General features: G+C 40.2%; 1 protein-coding gene across 2 annotated transcripts in view; it reads left to right on the top strand.

Annotated features, from left to right (window-relative positions):
• gria4a (glutamate receptor, ionotropic, AMPA 4a) overlaps positions 1-16,356 on the top strand; it is a 98,019-nt gene extending 81,663 nt beyond the window's left edge. Inside the window, exons 15-18 of one of the 2 annotated variants that reach the window (XM_028572852.1) lie at positions 2,354-2,601; positions 8,945-9,059; positions 10,846-10,983; positions 16,102-16,356. In XM_028572852.1, the coding sequence (XP_028428653.1) occupies positions 2,354-2,601; positions 8,945-9,059; positions 10,846-10,983; positions 16,102-16,266 (666 nt within the window). In that variant the 3' untranslated portion in view covers positions 16,267-16,356. Of the gene's footprint in view, positions 1-2,353; positions 2,602-6,560; positions 6,676-8,944; positions 9,060-10,845; positions 10,984-16,101 lie in introns of both variants that reach the window. The other variant, XM_028572851.1, reaches the window with a different exon arrangement.
• The last annotated feature ends 883 nt before the right edge of the window (positions 16,357-17,239 follow it).

Here is a 17,239-nt window from a genome sequence, read left to right as displayed (position 1 = left end):
GTGTGTGTGTGTGTGTGTGTGTGTGTTAAATGTATATTCAAAAGTGCCTGAAGGTGACTTGCAGCATCCATTTCCTCCTTCAGCCTCACTCATTGTAAAAGAATCTGGAAAGAGTCACACCGCATTGTCACACATCCATCCCTCCAAGGCCAGACGCTGCTTTATACGTACACAGTCATCACTGTCTCTCCCTCTCTCAGTCTCACACTCTCCAACACACACACACACACACACACACACACACACACACACACACACAGACACATGCACACAAACAGACACACACACTCCGTGGATAGAAAAATGTTAAACATAAGTGATGGATGGATGAATGGATTAAACTTGAGGAATGAGGATGATGAAGGGATGAAAAAGGCTCAAGGTGTAGAGAAGTTGATGATGAGAAGGGTTTTTTTAATCTACAATGGTAGACAGAGTGAGAAATAAAAAGAGAAAGAATGGAGAGACAGAGGGTAGAATGGAGTAAAGAGGGGCCTGCTGGTCTTCATAGATGTGAGTGACATTATTATGGGATAGTTGTCCGTCACGCACTAGTGACAAACTCACACACGCATCCACACACAATCCCCCGGGCGCTAGTTTCGGTGGCTGAGGCCGTGGCTTGTCGCTTGCAGAGCGACAGAATAACACTTAATCACCAGGAGAGGAAGAAAGAAGCAGGATGTTTGTGGAGGATGACAGTTTGACTCCTCTGCTTGTAATTTTCACTCTTGAGTACACACTGTCCGCACACACACACATGAGAACACAATACATTCATACACATACTGTATAGACCGGTGCACAGAACTGCACACGCACACATCCATATGCATGGTATATACACAATATAATACAATCGATTGCATCATACCAGGCCGACATGCCCTCTGAAAAGATCTTCTGTTAGAGCAGATTTCCGAATTCATAACTGCACAACCGGATTAGTATGCCACTATTCAAGTCATAAACTCATTTAAAGTAAGACTTGTCAAGGGAGATGTAGTGTTACATTTTAAATGTGGTTATAAATGTCATTATGTGCCAGAGGATCAAAATGAAAGATGGAAGACACAGTCCTCCATCAGCAGTGTAATTTTATTCAAGGACTATATGAGTGGAAATCAGCCTCAGCATACATCATAAGAAACTGGAGCAATAAATGAAATACAGTAAAAACATACAACATAATAATACACTTTGTTGTCCAATCTCTGTACTGTACTGTTGTTTCTATTGTAGACTTGTGGAAAAAGCACATGCCAAATTAATAAACAGCATTGAGTGTCATCATGTCAATGCATTGTTTTCACGACCTCAGCTCTTTACATCTCAGATTCATCTCATCTCAGTCAGCATGTTATGTTGATTTGAAAAATCAAATCTGTGGTTTAATGAGCTGCTCACACTTCATCAGGCTTCAATCAGGTGTGAATGGACACCCAGAAGTAGACAGAGCAAGGATGTGTTAACAATAACACAGCATTCTTAAATGATAAGGCTGGCGCTGTTCAATTTTTCTCAGGGTCAACAAATCCCCTGAAAAAGCCAACAATGCGGTAATTTGTTTTGCAGTACATTTGAGTTTCCCTACCCTGTCTGTGGCTCTCAGATCCAATCCCATTTGTTTCTATTGAAGACGCAAATCCTTTTAAACGGGTCACTCAACAAGTGTTGAGTACATGTACCAAAACAGCTGGGTAGTCTGTAGCAAACAATTTAATCAGGAGTAAATAATTTATTTGTAGGGGAATAGTTACAGTGGCGGAATAATACACATTGTGCTATTGACTCAAAATAAACTACAGTAGCCATGTTCATGGTAATGAAGGAACGTGACACCCAGTGCAACAGAGTGGCCACTGATGTGTTTTTAATAGTTTTTGCACTACAATGGAGATCATGTGAATAAGCTACTTGGATACACAGGCAATACCTAATTAGTTTAACCTTCAGTGAGCGACGCTGACAGTTTTGTCAAATTGCCTGAATCTGGTTTCACAGGGTTGCTTGAATGCAAACTGCTACTGAGGTTCAGTCAAATTGCACAAATAGCCTAAAATGTTACTCTATGTTCTTTGCTTGTGAGACCTTACCCATCCACCCTGTTCTTCCTTATCTACACTATCTACAACGATGTAGGTAGTTTAGGTGTGACATGGCTACTTTTCTCTCAATCTTTCATCTCTTTTCCTCTGTCTGGCCTACATGGTCACTCTTCCCTTGGCAGTCTTCTCCTTACTGAAAACCATCATCTGTGAAAATACCCTGGCCTTGGATGTTAGCAAAATGATGCCCATTCATTCCTAATTTACATCTGCTCTCTCCTCTTCTTCCCCCTCCTCCACTCCAGAGGTCCAAAATAGCCGTATACGAGAAGATGTGGTCATACATGAAGTCTGCCGAACCGACTGTCTTCACCAAAACCACAGCGGAGGGCGTGGCGAGGGTCCGCAAGTCAAAGGGGAAGTACGCTTTCCTCCTGGAGTCCACAATGAATGAATACACGGAGCAGCGCAAGCCTTGTGACACCATGAAAGTCGGGGGGAACCTGGACTCCAAAGGATATGGGATTGCTACACCGAAAGGCTCACAGTTAAGGTGGGTGGAATAGGGTAACAATAGGAGACAGTAACAAAGTAAAAATACTGTCCTATTGCTGCAATATTCCACCTACCCTGCTGTGCCTTTTATACTACACCTATAGATTAACCTGTCACTGCTGTCAGGTGAAAATCACCCACACAAATTTAAGAATTGAGTTACACTTGACCAGAATTTGGGTATTGATTGTTTTTCACAGGTACTAAATTAACTGCAAAGATTATGGCACCAGTACAATGTATGTATTATTATAAACTCCAAAAGCAAAGTTATAGGTTTTCACCCAGCAGCAGCAATATAGATAAGTATGTTGAATATTCAAATTATGTTTCATTGCGTCTTGGATGCTTGATTCCTTGATTTTCCTTTTTTTTTCTGTCTGTCCGTACTTTTCCTCACTCTTCTCTGCCACCTCTCTGTTAATTTAGGGCTTGTTTGCTCCATTTCTGTGTCCTCTGTCACTGTCATTTGTCCGTCCCTTTATGCTCACATCCCCTCTTTCTTTCATCTTTTAACCACTCTGTTTCTCCACAGGGCCACCTTGCAGGTAACTTTGTCCATTTGTCTGTTGTCTCGTCTCTTTGTTCCTTTCATCCTCCAAGATAGTCATGATGGTGATGCTGATCATAATCGTTACGATTGTTAATGTAGGAGAGATTTATTAACTGAATATGACTGCGAGGAGGGGCAGAACCTCAGACTGCTACCGCTACATCCAGAACCACAAGGGGGAATTCATAGATGAACAGGAGACAAAGTGAGAAACAGGAAGTAGAGGGGCCTGGCCAAAGGGGGGACTAGAAATTAAACATAATACAGGATCCCACACCAAAAATACTGGATCTGAAAGGAAAAGAAAATAGTTAATTCTACACAAACTAAATTAAAAACATAATATTAATGGTAATTGGAAATCACCTAATTAAATCCAGACCAAAGAGTAATCAGTAGTTTATGTTAAATAATGTACATGAGGGTGTGTAAACATTAATAAAGAGAGCATAAGCTGGAGGAAATGAATGAGAAAGTGACTGAGTTTGAGTCCTAAAGTTGGTCATTTTGTTTTGATTTTCCCTCAGCAGACACTTGTTTATCTGGCTTATTAACTTGAGCCTACAGTAATAGTCCCAGTAGGTTTCACTCAGGTATACTGTCAATGCAAATCATTTATTTTTCAGGTGACTGTGACAGCAGTATAGTGAGACTTTGTCTTCACAATGTCACAAATGCCTGCTAAGGGGAAAATAATTGACTAAATTCAGCAACGCTGGACCACTTGCTCTCTCTTCTCTCCCTCCATCTCTCTCTGTCAGCATTTCATATTTGCCTTCTGAATGGCAAAACACAAACAGCACATCAGCCTTACATCCTGCTCTATAACTTTCCCCTGTGTGTGTGGTGCAAACAAGTCCCACTGTAGTTTATCCCTTGTTATATACAGTACACAAAGGTTTTTTCGTTTATGAGGGAAAAGTGACAGACAGCGGGTGGATAGGTCCCTTTTTTAAGCCCCCATCCAGAACACATTTCTGGGACTATCCACGGTTGTCTCTGGCTTCTCTCAATCAGCGGAAACCCGATCTACCAGGTGCACACATGTGGCAGGAAAGTGTGCACGTCAGGTGAGCCTGCCTCTCCTCTCGGTGCACTAATCACAGCGCTTATTTAACCTTGATGATGTTAATTAGGAGAATGAATACCCTGATGATTAAAATGAATGTCAGGAATGCATACTTTCTGAAGTATAGCTGCTCTTGATATGATTATTGATTTGTGACTGTTATTATCCTGACTGACAAAGTGTCAAAATGTTTGAACTGTTTTCATCCATACCTCTTACGTTGAAGAGATTAGTCATGGCTTGTCGATTAGATCACCCCAGAGAACACTGTCTCTCTCTGAATCTCTTTACTATCTTTGAGCTAAACCTATAGAGGGCTTGTCTTTTTACTCTTACTTTCCTAATGTTTCCTGAACTGACAACATTTCAGTCACAAGCCAGCATCTTCCCTGCCCTCTAACAACCCACTCTGAGATGAGATAGGACCTCCAGATAGGCAGGTGTACAGACAAAGGGGCAGACTAACAAACAAGCAGGCAGCAACTGCAGTGACCTTTTTGTAGAGATTTCCCCCGCTGATTACAGCATCTCACAAACAAAAGAGCGGTCAGCAGAGGCTGGTAGCAGGAGAGACCAACAGGAAAGTCTTGTACAGGTATAAAGAAGAGATGTACCAAAGCAGTAGGGACGGCACAAAATGAATGTATTAAAGCATGAAGGGAATAAGTTAATTCAATTCAATTCAATTCAATTTCAATTCAATTTTATTTATAGTATCAAATCATAACAGAGTTATCTCGAGACACTTTACAGATAGAGTAGGTCTAGACCACACTCTATAATTTACAAAGCCCCAACAATTACAGTAATTCCTTCAAGAGCAAGCATTAGCAGTGGCTATTGCAAAATAGAAACCTCGGCAGACCCAGACTCTTGGTAGGCGGTGTCTGACGGGGCCGGTTGGGGGTGTGATGGCGATAATAGTCGCATTAAAGATAGTGGAACAGTGACTTTGAAGGTAGTCGTTGTAGTTCATGTCACAGCAGGACGTTGCGGGATGAATCGTGGCGCTGCAGAGCATGGGTGGGTGTAGCAGACGCAGCAGGACGCGGCCGGGTTGTTTGAAGGGAATCGCAGAGCATAGCTCTGCGAAGAAGAAACATAAGGACTCCGGGGAGTAAACTCCCCAGAGCTAGGTTAGTAACAAGCAGTTCTGGGACAGGATGCATACAAAAGGAAACAAATGAAAACATTGATGAGAGGCTGTACTGGCCCGCCTCCCTCTACTCTCACTTTATTATTGAATATATCATCAATAAACCTGATGACTACGAAGAGAAGCAGGTGGGCCGGGTTAGGCGGACGCTGCAACTCCTCACTTCTTAACTATAAGCTTGATCAAAGAGTTAATAAGAGTTATAAGTTAACAAAATCATTCCACTCCTGCAGCCGTGTTTTGTAGACACTCCTCTCGCAGTAAGGAAACGGCATTCACAACACTTTGTTGTTAAAAAAGCCAACTAAAAGAAAACCGAGCAAACCTGGGCATCATGAATAGGATGGCTTCCTTTTTGTTTAGAAGCTCACCCTCAATGTTGAAGCTATCCACAACGCAACAACCTTAACAGTCTTTTTTTTTTTTCATCATTGCTTTCAACTTCACTCCATGGCAATATTCATAACTGTTTTAAAAAACAAAGATAACTGATTAACCTGTTCCAAGTGGGTTTCTAATACCAGCAAGTTGATTTTAATAATTTACTAAAATAATGAATTTCTAAGCAAAGAGCTTCTCTTTACAAACATGCCTAATACAAAGATCTTAGTGCTCAAACAGCGCGAGTGCCTGATATTTAGCCCTGTGTCCCTGAATTTTGTTTGGAGGTCAGTCCCTTCAGGGGTACTGTAGGAAACTGGAGCCACACGCACGGATGTACACAAACACACACGCACACACAAACATACAGTACAGAGTAGCAAGAAGGCAGGAGAGCATCAAAAAGGGACAAGAGCACCATCAGCAGGCTGCAGAGACCTGGTTAACACACTTTATGGCAACAATTTGACACTCACTGTGGAGCATCATGTGTTGTGTGCAGCCCAGTAGCAACAGAGGCTAGATACAGTAAAACAAAACTTAAAAAAGTAACAGTAATACATTTTGAGAAAGTATCTGAAGTAGAAACAAAAAGAAAGAGAGAGAGCGTTCTCCGGGGTGCATCTTCCCCACTAACCCACCTTTGTCCCTTCAAACCCTGTGCCCCCCCACCACTCTATTCCTCATTTCCCTCCCCTTCTTCCTCCTCACTGTGGTCCACGTCCATCTTGTCTGTCTGTCCCTCCATCCTCTGCTCTGACCAAACTATCTTATCTGTCCCTCCTTTTTTACTTAAAGAAATGCGGTCAACCTGGCCGTGCTAAAGCTCAACGAGCAGGGCCTGTTGGACAAATTGAAAAACAAGTGGTGGTATGACAAAGGAGAATGTGGCAGCGGGGGAGGGGATTCCAAGGTTAGCCCTCTCTGTCTGACCACCCCACCACTAGGGGGACAGGGGCCGCTCACTGGCTAAGCAGCTCGCGGCGGCCCCCGTCCCGGGAGTGTATCGCATGCATCTGCCCTGGCGAAGAGTCAAGCAGCAAAGAGGGAGGGCAAACGTGACAACATAAAATCTCCTGGGAAACCCTGCAGCTTTAAAAATAGGCACAATGTTGCATCTGCTGTCAGTGGTGTGTGCCTTTTTATATGAAAGGTTAAGATCCAGTGACAAAGGTACAACACTTGAGCTTGTTTATACAGAGAAAAAGAAAAAATAAGGGCATTTTTAAAAGAAAACCATTGGCTGACCCAAAAGAGAACCAATATTATTTTTGACATGTTAAATCATCAGGGAAAAACATAATTGGTTATTTTCAATATCATTCAGGGAAATATGTCCCCTTTGCAGGTGAGTGTTTGCCAAGCTAATTCAAGCACACGTCATGATAATAACTATTTCTAAATGTGTTTGGCACTGATCTGGTAATGCCCCTCTGAAATGTCAGAGTGTGAAGGTGGAAAGATGAAGAGAGCAATTACTGTCAAGACAGAAATATTCGCCCCCTAGTGGCAGTTCTGGGGAGAGAAAGAGAGACTTGAGTGAGAGTCAAATTGCAAGAAAGACAGAGGGACACTAGTCTATATCTACGACGTTCCACTTCCGGGATTGCTCCGGTGCCGCCGGAAATTCCGCCGGATGTTCCTCTTTTCGGCCGGATGTCCGTTACCTTCCGCTTTCTTTGTGTTGTAATTTTAAACTCCAGTCGATTTATATGGTTAACTGCTCCTCAGATCTCTGCAGGGTAAATCCAGACAGCTAGCTAGACTATCTGGCCAATCTGAGTTTTCTCTTACAAGACTAAAACAACTTTTGAACGTACACGCCAAAACAAGTTCCGTTCCAAGGCTATTTTGCAGAGGCACTGTTGCTCCGTCCGGCGCTTAGCACCGTCCAAAACAATTGTGATTGGTTTAAAGAAATGCCAATTGACCAGAGCACATTTTTCTCCCATCCTGGAATTCTGTGTGGACTATCCAAACACTCTGCAGCGGCATGGAGGAAGGTCTGGCAAAGCAAGACTAAAGGGACACCAAAGGGAACCTTATCACTCTTTCAACTGAGAAATTGTTGGCTGAGTACATGGCAGATGTAACAGGCTTTAAAACGTTTAATGAAGAATTAAATGAAAAATGAAAAACAGGACCCAAGTGTAGTTGTAGCTCTCGGATTCTTTTAGGCTCAGATTGATTTGAGGCAGAGGGGAGGATGAATAATTGATAGCAGCTGAATGCAATTACAGGATCAAGTTTCCTCCATCTCTTGTTCGTTTGTTTCAACAATTCTATTTAGAATCTTATTTTTCAATTCAGTTTTCCTGTTGTTAAAGATTGAAAAAATTATACAACTCTTTTGTTGCTTTTAGGTCCTGAAATGATTCTTAGGAGCTCCATAATCTTCTGTATGTCTCATAAGAGTTTTTTTTTTATTCATAATTGTTCAAAGTATTTTAGAATCATGTTTACACGTCTTGTTTGGAATAAAGTAAATCCTTAAAGTGAGAGGTAAATCAAGTCCATTTAACGAAATGTAAACTTTAAACAATATAGTCTACAGCCCACATATAAAATGTCAGATGATAACCAAAGTCAGGATTTGCCCTTTGCAGACCATGACGATTTCATGCCAATCCATCCATACATTGTTGAGATATTTTAATCTGTAACAAAGTAGAGGACCGAACAACAAACAGACAGACTGACTGACCTGAAAAATATTTATTGTGGAAGGGAAATGCAATCTGAGAAAAGACCAGAGAGGAGTTTCCTCTGGCCAAAGTCTTCAAAGTCTAGAGTTTATGAAATCCTCAGCTACACATTTAAACCTGTCTCACTGTAGCTCTCTCTCTCCCAGCAGTAACACAGTGCTAGCCCGATGCCAATAGTCCTGGCTTAACAGTACTTGCCTCTGGCTCATTGGAGGATCAGCTGGGGCAGCATGGGTGTGTTACCTGAAGTGACAAAGGTGGGTCCCACTCATATGTCTGTAGCTCGCCTTAGCTCCTTGCTCCCCCCAGCCCCTCCTCAACGAGCATACACACATGTACTCAGTGGGATCCATGCTAGGTCACTTGATGTGAAGTATTTTTATATGTAACTGAGCTGTGCAATGCAAATGTGAAATACCCTAATAACATAAAATAACATGACCTATGATGTTATTTATGTTATTTTTACACGCGAAGAACCCCGGTAAACCTTGCAGTTTTGAAACTGAGCGAAGCAGGCGTCTTAGACAAACTGAAAAACAAATGGTGGTATGACAAGGGAGAGTGTGGACCCAAGGACTCTGGAAGTAAGGTCAGTCTCACGCTGCTGCGGCCCCTCAGAACGCTAGCCTGAAATTGTCATCCTGAATACGCTCCAGATTACTGCAACTACTGTTTTAGCAATAACTTGAATGTGCTCCAAAGTAGACTAAACTGTCCATTTAGCGATTCCCTACTACATTTTTTTTCCTTTTTGATGCTGGACCACATTTACCTAAATATCCATCAGATTACTGTAAATTCTTGTTCAGTTTCTGTAGCAATCTGTGGCAATCCCATCTTCATTACAGTTAACATTAGAAATACAATGTCAATTTTGATTATCATCAGCCAATTTTCACTTTCATGTTTTTGTTTTGATCTCATACACGAGCCCATTTTTGGTAACCTGAAACTCTAGATGAGATTACTAAAATTGAATTAGGACTATGCTATGTATTTATATTTTCCATAACTTGGAGTTACGCATGGTAACGCTTCATTTTACAGGTGCATATTTATATATAGTTTTGTGGAATTTGGTGCTAATTATAGGTTAAATAAAGGCGAAACATTCAATTTCTAAACGTGCATTTAGATATGAAGGCTAATGAAAATGAATTAGTGTATAAAGATCTCAGTGCACAGCAGGTCAGCTGAACTTTCATGTGAATTTTGTCAACAGACAAGTATTCAATTTTATTATCAATTTATTTTACATGTATGGAGAACATAGTTTGCAATAATAAATCAATACTGAACTAATACTTACATGGGTTTAAGTGGAGCAGTTCTTTCCTGTGGAAATCAACAACTGCATAAGCTCAACACAACTGACCCAATTTTAACTAAATTAACTGCAGAACTCCATTTACCTTTTTAATTAGAACCAAACTATGTAGTACTTTTTAGGACGTTTCTGACAAAATAAGTAGAAAATTATGGACCTGTGAGATAAAGCGTTGCCATATTATTTTTTATTAGCATTTGCTATTAAAGTGCTCCAGCTAATATATACCCTTTATCTCCCAGTTACATATTTGTTACTGTTTTGTTTCAGAGTAAAAAAAGGTTCTTATGAAGCTGTTTACAACATAGAACATAGGAGCTGCTCCACTGTAAATGTTTAGACTCCTGGAGCTTTTACATTTCATTAAAACTGCAGTGAAATGTCATCACCGCTCAGATTAAAGCCTGCTCTTTTTGACTTAAATGAATGTTGATTCAAGCTGCTTTGATATCATGTTACTATGTTACAGTTGTAGAAACGTAGAATGTTCTAGTTGTATTGACTGTTATACAGTAGATGTGTAGTATGTAGTAGCTGTTGTGGTGATAGTTGTATTAATTGTAGTTGTAGAAGTAGAACGTAAATGTATGATAATTCATAATTAAGTGATAACAAATGTCATTTCTGTAGCATAGCATATTTACAACTGTATAACACAAAATGTCACTAAATAAATTTTTTTCTGAGACAATCTCCATTTCTGTGTCTAACCCACTGTACCCATTGTCTGTCTGCTTTTTCCCACCTCTTTTCACATACTTCTCACCCCCTTACCCTCCTTCACTTTTCCTCTCCTGCTTACTTACTCCCGTTATTCTCCTCTTTTTCACACACCTACCTAAACTTCATCCTCAATCATCCTCCTATACTCTGCTCCTTTCCTCCCCTTTTGTTTATCATTTTTCACCTTTTTTCACCTTCTTTTTATCACTTTTCCATCGACCTCTTCTCTTTTAAAACTCCAACCTCTGCTGCCTCCTTCACCTCGACTCTTCCTTCCCCTCATCCCGCATTCTTCTCCAAACCTCATCCCACTCCCTCTCTTCAGGACAAGTCGTCCCAGGCTTTGAGCCTGTCCAACGTGGCGGGGGTCTTCTACATCCTTGTGGGTGGCCTGGGCCTGGCCATGCTGGTGGCCCTGGTCGAGTTCTGCTACAAGTCACGGGCCGAAGCCAAGCGCATGAAGGTGGACCTTAGCCCCCCCCACTGCCCCAGCCCCTCCCCCAGCACCCAGAATCTAGCCACTTATAGGGAGGGGTACAACGTGTACGGCTCCGAGGGGGTCAAGATATAGGGGTAGGATTTAGAGGCTCCCATATAGGTGGGGTAATGCTGGTGTTGATCATGGTGGTGGTGCTGTAGATTATTGTATTGTCGATGTGGAGGCTGACGCAGCAGCCCAACGCAACCGTGTTGTTCTTCATTTGGTGATGAGGATGTGGTCAAGCATTGTGGAACCAATGTAGCTTTTTATGTTTCGTGAAAGCTTATTTTGGCTGTTTTGTTTTTTTATTGGCCTAATATTTTCTTAGATTTTTGGTTTTGTTACTGTTTCTTTTTATTGTTTATCATTTCACCCCCATCTAGATTGGGGTTAGATTTGTGTGACTAGATTTGGTTCCATCGTCTTTGGCTGCAGATGATGATGATGATGATGATGATGATGATGGTGGTGATGCTCCTGGCTCATGACTTGACTAGGCACCTGCATTGTAATTTTAGCTAATCGTTAACAAAATAATGATGAGCATGGATGCACAACTCCATTTTCAGAGGCTAGCATTGTATTAAATAAATACTGTATAGGGCTGCAACTACCAATTCTTTTCTTTATCAATTAATCTTCCATTTAATTTTCTCAATTCATTATTGCTTTTTTGTCCAACCAACAGTCAAAAGTCCAAAGATATTCATTGTACTATAGCATAGGTTGAAAGATAAAACTACAGTTGTGTTTGGCTTTTTTGCTTAAAAGAATGATTTGAACAATTAAGCAATTACCAACATAGTTTCTCACTTTACGGTCTATGCACTAATCAATTAATTGAATAATAATTGTAGTGCTAATACTAATAATATAAACTTCTAATAATGATTAGCATACGTTATAAAAGTTTCAAGTTTATTAATGCTAACATTCAAAACCCATGTGTTATTTTTCCCTAATATTTTATTTTTCATCTTGGCTAATCTATTTCAAGGTTGTAGCAATAGTCTGCATTGGTACTTACCATGTGAGCAAAGGTTTGTTACTGTGATGTTCCTCATTAAAATCGGTGACTGCTTCCGGCTACAAATTAATTAGCTAATGTGTGGACACCAATTATCACTTATGTGGGTCTGACTGAAACTTTTCAGCCATAATCTGAGTGTTATCTCAGGAATAATTAAAAAAAAAACACTATTAAGTTGTTTTTATGTCTGTGGATGTCCACCATAATTTTCGTAACTAGACTAATAGCACCACTGCAATGTCAGAAAGACATATGAGCATACATGAAACACCTTGTTTGTTAAGAGCCCTTTAAAGCCAGTTCACGCTGAGCCAATTCAAAGTAATTGAGGGCGAGACTGCACTTTTGACAGCTTGAGCAAAGTTTCAGACATTCCCTTGAAATACCGATTTGATCTCGTCCATTCAGGTAGCATGTGTATATTCAAGGAACTTATTAAGGGAAGAAATGAAATAGCTGGATTATTTATTTATTTTTACCCAGCAGCATATGTTAGATGATTTTCATTTTTGACCATATATATTAGTCAACCTGCTAATCAAAATAGTAGCAGTGATATTATTTTGATCACCTGATATGTGCTCATAGATCTGCATTTATTAAGTGATTTAGTTCAAATGTTAATCAGGCAGACCAGGACTAGAAATATTTAGTGTATACATGTGAATCTAATTTACTAACAGTAAACCAGGGTACAAAAATCTTCTTCAATGCACAATAGTTAGAGTTAATTTATTCCTGCTGAATTGACCTTTAGCCGGCACTGTTTCCTAACCTGCATCTTTAACGAGTTGTCCATAAACTGGAGTTGTGCACCCCTGTCGTATACGGTCCAAACAGGCACTCTGAAATATTCCAGCCATAACAACTTCCAAACAGCCCAGTTACTTAGTGTTAATGCAGAGGAATAATTGGTGAAGCAAACACTTCATAAAGAACGGCTACTTGGTGATGCTGTTGTAAAAACATGACTCATATTTATTGATGTAATAGAGCAATTAACTGAACTGAAAGGAAACACTGGACCTCAATTTGATGATCTGCTTAACAAACCTTTCAGAGGCATTATAAGGTAATATTTGATGATCGCCTCGAGCAGGATCAATACCCAGGATGCAAAAATACAGCTAAATGTGATACGCTAAATGCTGGCTATTATCTGTCCAAAAGAAACCATGCCAACTTCAAATGAAGTATAAGATTTACCACATTCTGAGTCCTAGTACAGTACAGTACACATAGTATATACACAGGTCAGATAGGTTCCTTGAACATTTTCTTAGCTTAGACTTTGAGTAGTCTTTTAATTGAGCTGTACATCAGCATGACAGCACTCATTAAAAGAGGAGTAAGGCAAACCTTTGTCTCTGTTCCTGGAAACTTATCACCAAACACAGTTGGCTGTTTGTAGCTGCAGCGTAAACTGTTCTATTGATGAAAAGTAGTACATCTAAATGCCTATTTTCAGATATTGTCCTCTAATTCATGTATCCAAAAGTGATTTTCACAAGACTAGATAGTGTATAAATGCCATTAGTTTATAAGCAGAACATCAAATTGCTGTTACAGAAACCAAAGATGAAACTAAACCATGTTTTCTTTAGCATTCTTTTCAGCGATAATTCTCTCTAGATTGCCAATTAAAGCAAAGACATTTTAAGTGTCACAATCACAGCACAGGCAACACGCATTTAACTCATTACAAGTTCTCAGAAAATGCATGTTCAATCGTAAAATAAAGCTTTTTGGCTGTCAGAGATATGACTGTGAAACATCACAGAGTAGCCTGGCTGTGTGAAGTGTCGCTCTACTCTGAGCAGTATAGTCAGTCACTCCCTCTCTATAAATCTGAAACCTTGAAAGAAAATTCACTCCTTCATGTTTTCCTGTGTTTCCAGTCCTCACCTTCCAAATATTTTCAAATCCTCACCTGAATTTTTCAGATTTGTGAAACCCAGAACCCAGAAATGCATGGTCACCTATGAAATGCAGATGTCTAAAACCCAAATCCTCTTGTCTACTATGTACGTTTGTTAATTGTTGCCTGCTTTTACATTTACTTTTGCCTTTAGTAAAACTGTTACTGTAGCATTTGCACTGTGTTTTAGCGAGATTTGAATGTTTAGATTGGGGTGCAATCACACATGAACTCAGACATTTCTACCTGTAGTTCAGTTTGTTTAAAAAGGGGGAACAATGTCATTCAAACTGATGAACAACAAATAACTGCACCGAGAATATATGAAAATGCTTTTCCAAGCAGTTTGTGGTGAAATCTGTTCAGAAAAACTTAAAGCAATAGTTAACGCAAAAACAATATTTCAAGCTCTCTATAGTCCCAGAATAAGTTTTCTATAAAGTAGCGTTAAGGAGAGGGTCGTGCCTGAAAAATGAAAGCATATCGGTGTAAACAGAATTCAGGCTGAACGAAAGACAGCAATAAAGGTTATAACATCTAGAAATTCCTGTGCAGCATTATCCAAGTATGTTGTATCCATATGTGGGCTCATGAAAATCCAAACACAACTATTTTTGAAAGCATTTTAGGATTATCCTGCATGTGCAACAACAACAAGTTCCTTCGCGGGAAGTGTTTTGTTGAGTCCACAAATGAATAGAAGATGTTCGATATTGCTACACAAAAAGGTTTTCGGACGTTTTATAACCTTTTCTGCTGTCTTTCTTTCAGCCTCTGTCAAAGTGTGATGCACTGATATGCTTTCATTTTTCGGGTGCTCTGCTCTCCTTAACGCTATTCAATAGAACGCTTTTTCTGGGACCACAGAGAGCCGAGGGAGGTGAGTACTATATACAATTTATATAGTTTTTTGGTTAATTATTACTTTAAAGTTCTTCAGTAACTCTCCAGTAAATCAGTTACTTACTTCTTAAAGGGATAGTCGAATCTAACTACTCCATAGTCAGTATAGTAGATGGCAGTCGGCACGCCCCAAGTTTAGAGAAGCAGACAGGAGTCCCGACACAGCAATGTTCTGCTGTGGACAGGGGCTGCAGCACAACGTATTTTGGCCACCTAAAAAAGGACCACCGTAAAAAAACAATAGAAATTTAAGTGTACACTATATTAAGAATATTTTTACCGCTTGACCTTGCTCTCTTCAAAGGCATCAGACTCCTAGAACGGTTATTTTACCTCGCAGACCACAGGAGTTGCTAGTATACTGCTGCCTCGATTGGTTAGTTTGTGCTATTGTCTGACTTTGGTGTTTTAAAAGGGTTAGGAATTAAAAAAAACTAACAAACTTACTAACAGACTAACCAATCTAGGCACTGGTAGACCAGCATCTCCCGTGTTCTGTGAGGTAAAAATGTTCATAGGAGTCTATTGGCTTTAAAGTCACATAGATGGATATAACGGCTTCAGTTCCCCGTTGGAAAGGGCTGTTTGACGGCAAGGTAAAGCGGTGAAAATATTCTAATATACACTTAAACTGATATTGATTTTTTTAGGTGGTCCTTTTTTTAGGTGGCTAAAATACGTTTTGCTGCTGCCATGTCCACAGCAGAACCTCATACAACCCCACTTCAAAAAATCCAAACTGTCCCTTTAACCAGTCAGTAATAGTTTACTGTCTATGTGACTTTAAAGAACAGATAGTAGCAGCAAATTATAACATTTGCAAAGCTGGAACCACCAACTGTTGAAAAATTAAAAAAGATTAATAAATAATAAACATTGTTGATTTATTTGACAATGACTATTCTATTATTTGAGTAACTGTTTCAGCACCAGTTTGCTTATAATGTGAGCCTTATAACAACATAAATAGAATGCAAATAGAAAAAACTTCCACAGCATTATTTTGACTATGTGTGTGCTTGTACCCTCACTCTAACTGTTAGCGTACTCGTGTGTTCAGTGGGTGTACAGTCACATGCATGTGTAAGCGTTCTTTGTGCATGTGTTTTTATTAGAATTTCTGTGTCTTTACGCAAGTTTGTTGTTGCACCGTTTTTTACGCAAATTACATGATTTGTTTTACAACTAAATCTCCACTCTGCTATCTCCACCCTCTTTTCCGTCCTCCCCTCGACCTCTCCTCATATAGCTGTCGTTTTCTGACGCCATGCGGAACAAGGCCCGTCTATCTATCACAGGAAGTGTGGGGGAGAATGGCCGCGTCCTGACGCCAGACTGCCCCAAAGCCGTGCATGCTGGCCACGTCTCCCTCCGACACCCCGGGCTTGCAGTGGTCTCCTCCGGTCTGCCCTGAAAACCAAAAACACCTGCCGTGCCTTAACGACACACAAGCATACAGACTTTGACAAGGACACATTCAAACACACACGTCCCACATGCAATCACACACTATCATTTTAACTCATAACACACACACACACACACACACACACACACAACATGCACATAATTACAGATACTCAAATACAAATACTCACATTTTTACACACTTGAATACACAAACACACACTGCACATCATCATCACACTTTCCTGCTGCCATTGACTTATTGTACAAGAGATAAGTGACATTCAACTGTGGAGTGAACAGTGGAGTAAAAATACAAAGGACAACTATGACTATCACACTTGCCTGCAGCATTCATTTAATTGTTTTTTTTGGAGGATACCATCCTGATATCAACAAACCGGCAGGAAAGCCAGCACAGACTTACATGAAATGAACTATGAGCTGTGAACATTACCGCAAACTGATCATGATGATGATAGTGATAAAGATGATGATCGCAGCTGGTGTAAAAAAACAGCAACAAAACAACAGAAAAGACAACCAAACTCTGTTCCTGCTCTGTCTTCGTTGGACAGTGTTGGCCAATGAGCGGCACCTCTTGACAACGCCTTACTAAGACTATAAACATTGTTTTCATCATCATCATCATCATGGTCATCGTCATCTCAACTTGCCTGAAAAGTGTGCCAGGTATTTTCACCCTTAGAAGACCAGAAAACTGTAAGCTTGAACGTTCGGACTGTGCAAACCCGCTACTTTGCCATGGAATGTTCAAACTGAATGAAAATGCTTTCATATCACGCATATGGAAATTTCTCGCCCCAAAACCAACGAGATAACCAGCCAGTATAGAACAGAAGTAACCTTGAAACACAGTGTGGCTGATCTCGGCCACAGAATTCACAGGGGTTTGTAAAGAAAAAAATAAACAGTAGTAATTAACAAAGTACTTCATCAACAGCATCATCATGACAGTA

Source organism: Perca flavescens, chromosome 3 (assembly GCF_004354835.1).
Source record: "Perca flavescens isolate YP-PL-M2 chromosome 3, PFLA_1.0, whole genome shotgun sequence".
Classification (NCBI taxonomy): domain Eukaryota; kingdom Metazoa; phylum Chordata; class Actinopteri; order Perciformes; family Percidae; genus Perca; species Perca flavescens.
Note: the sequence above shows the minus strand (reverse complement) of the source record. Positions and strands in the feature narration are given on the sequence as shown.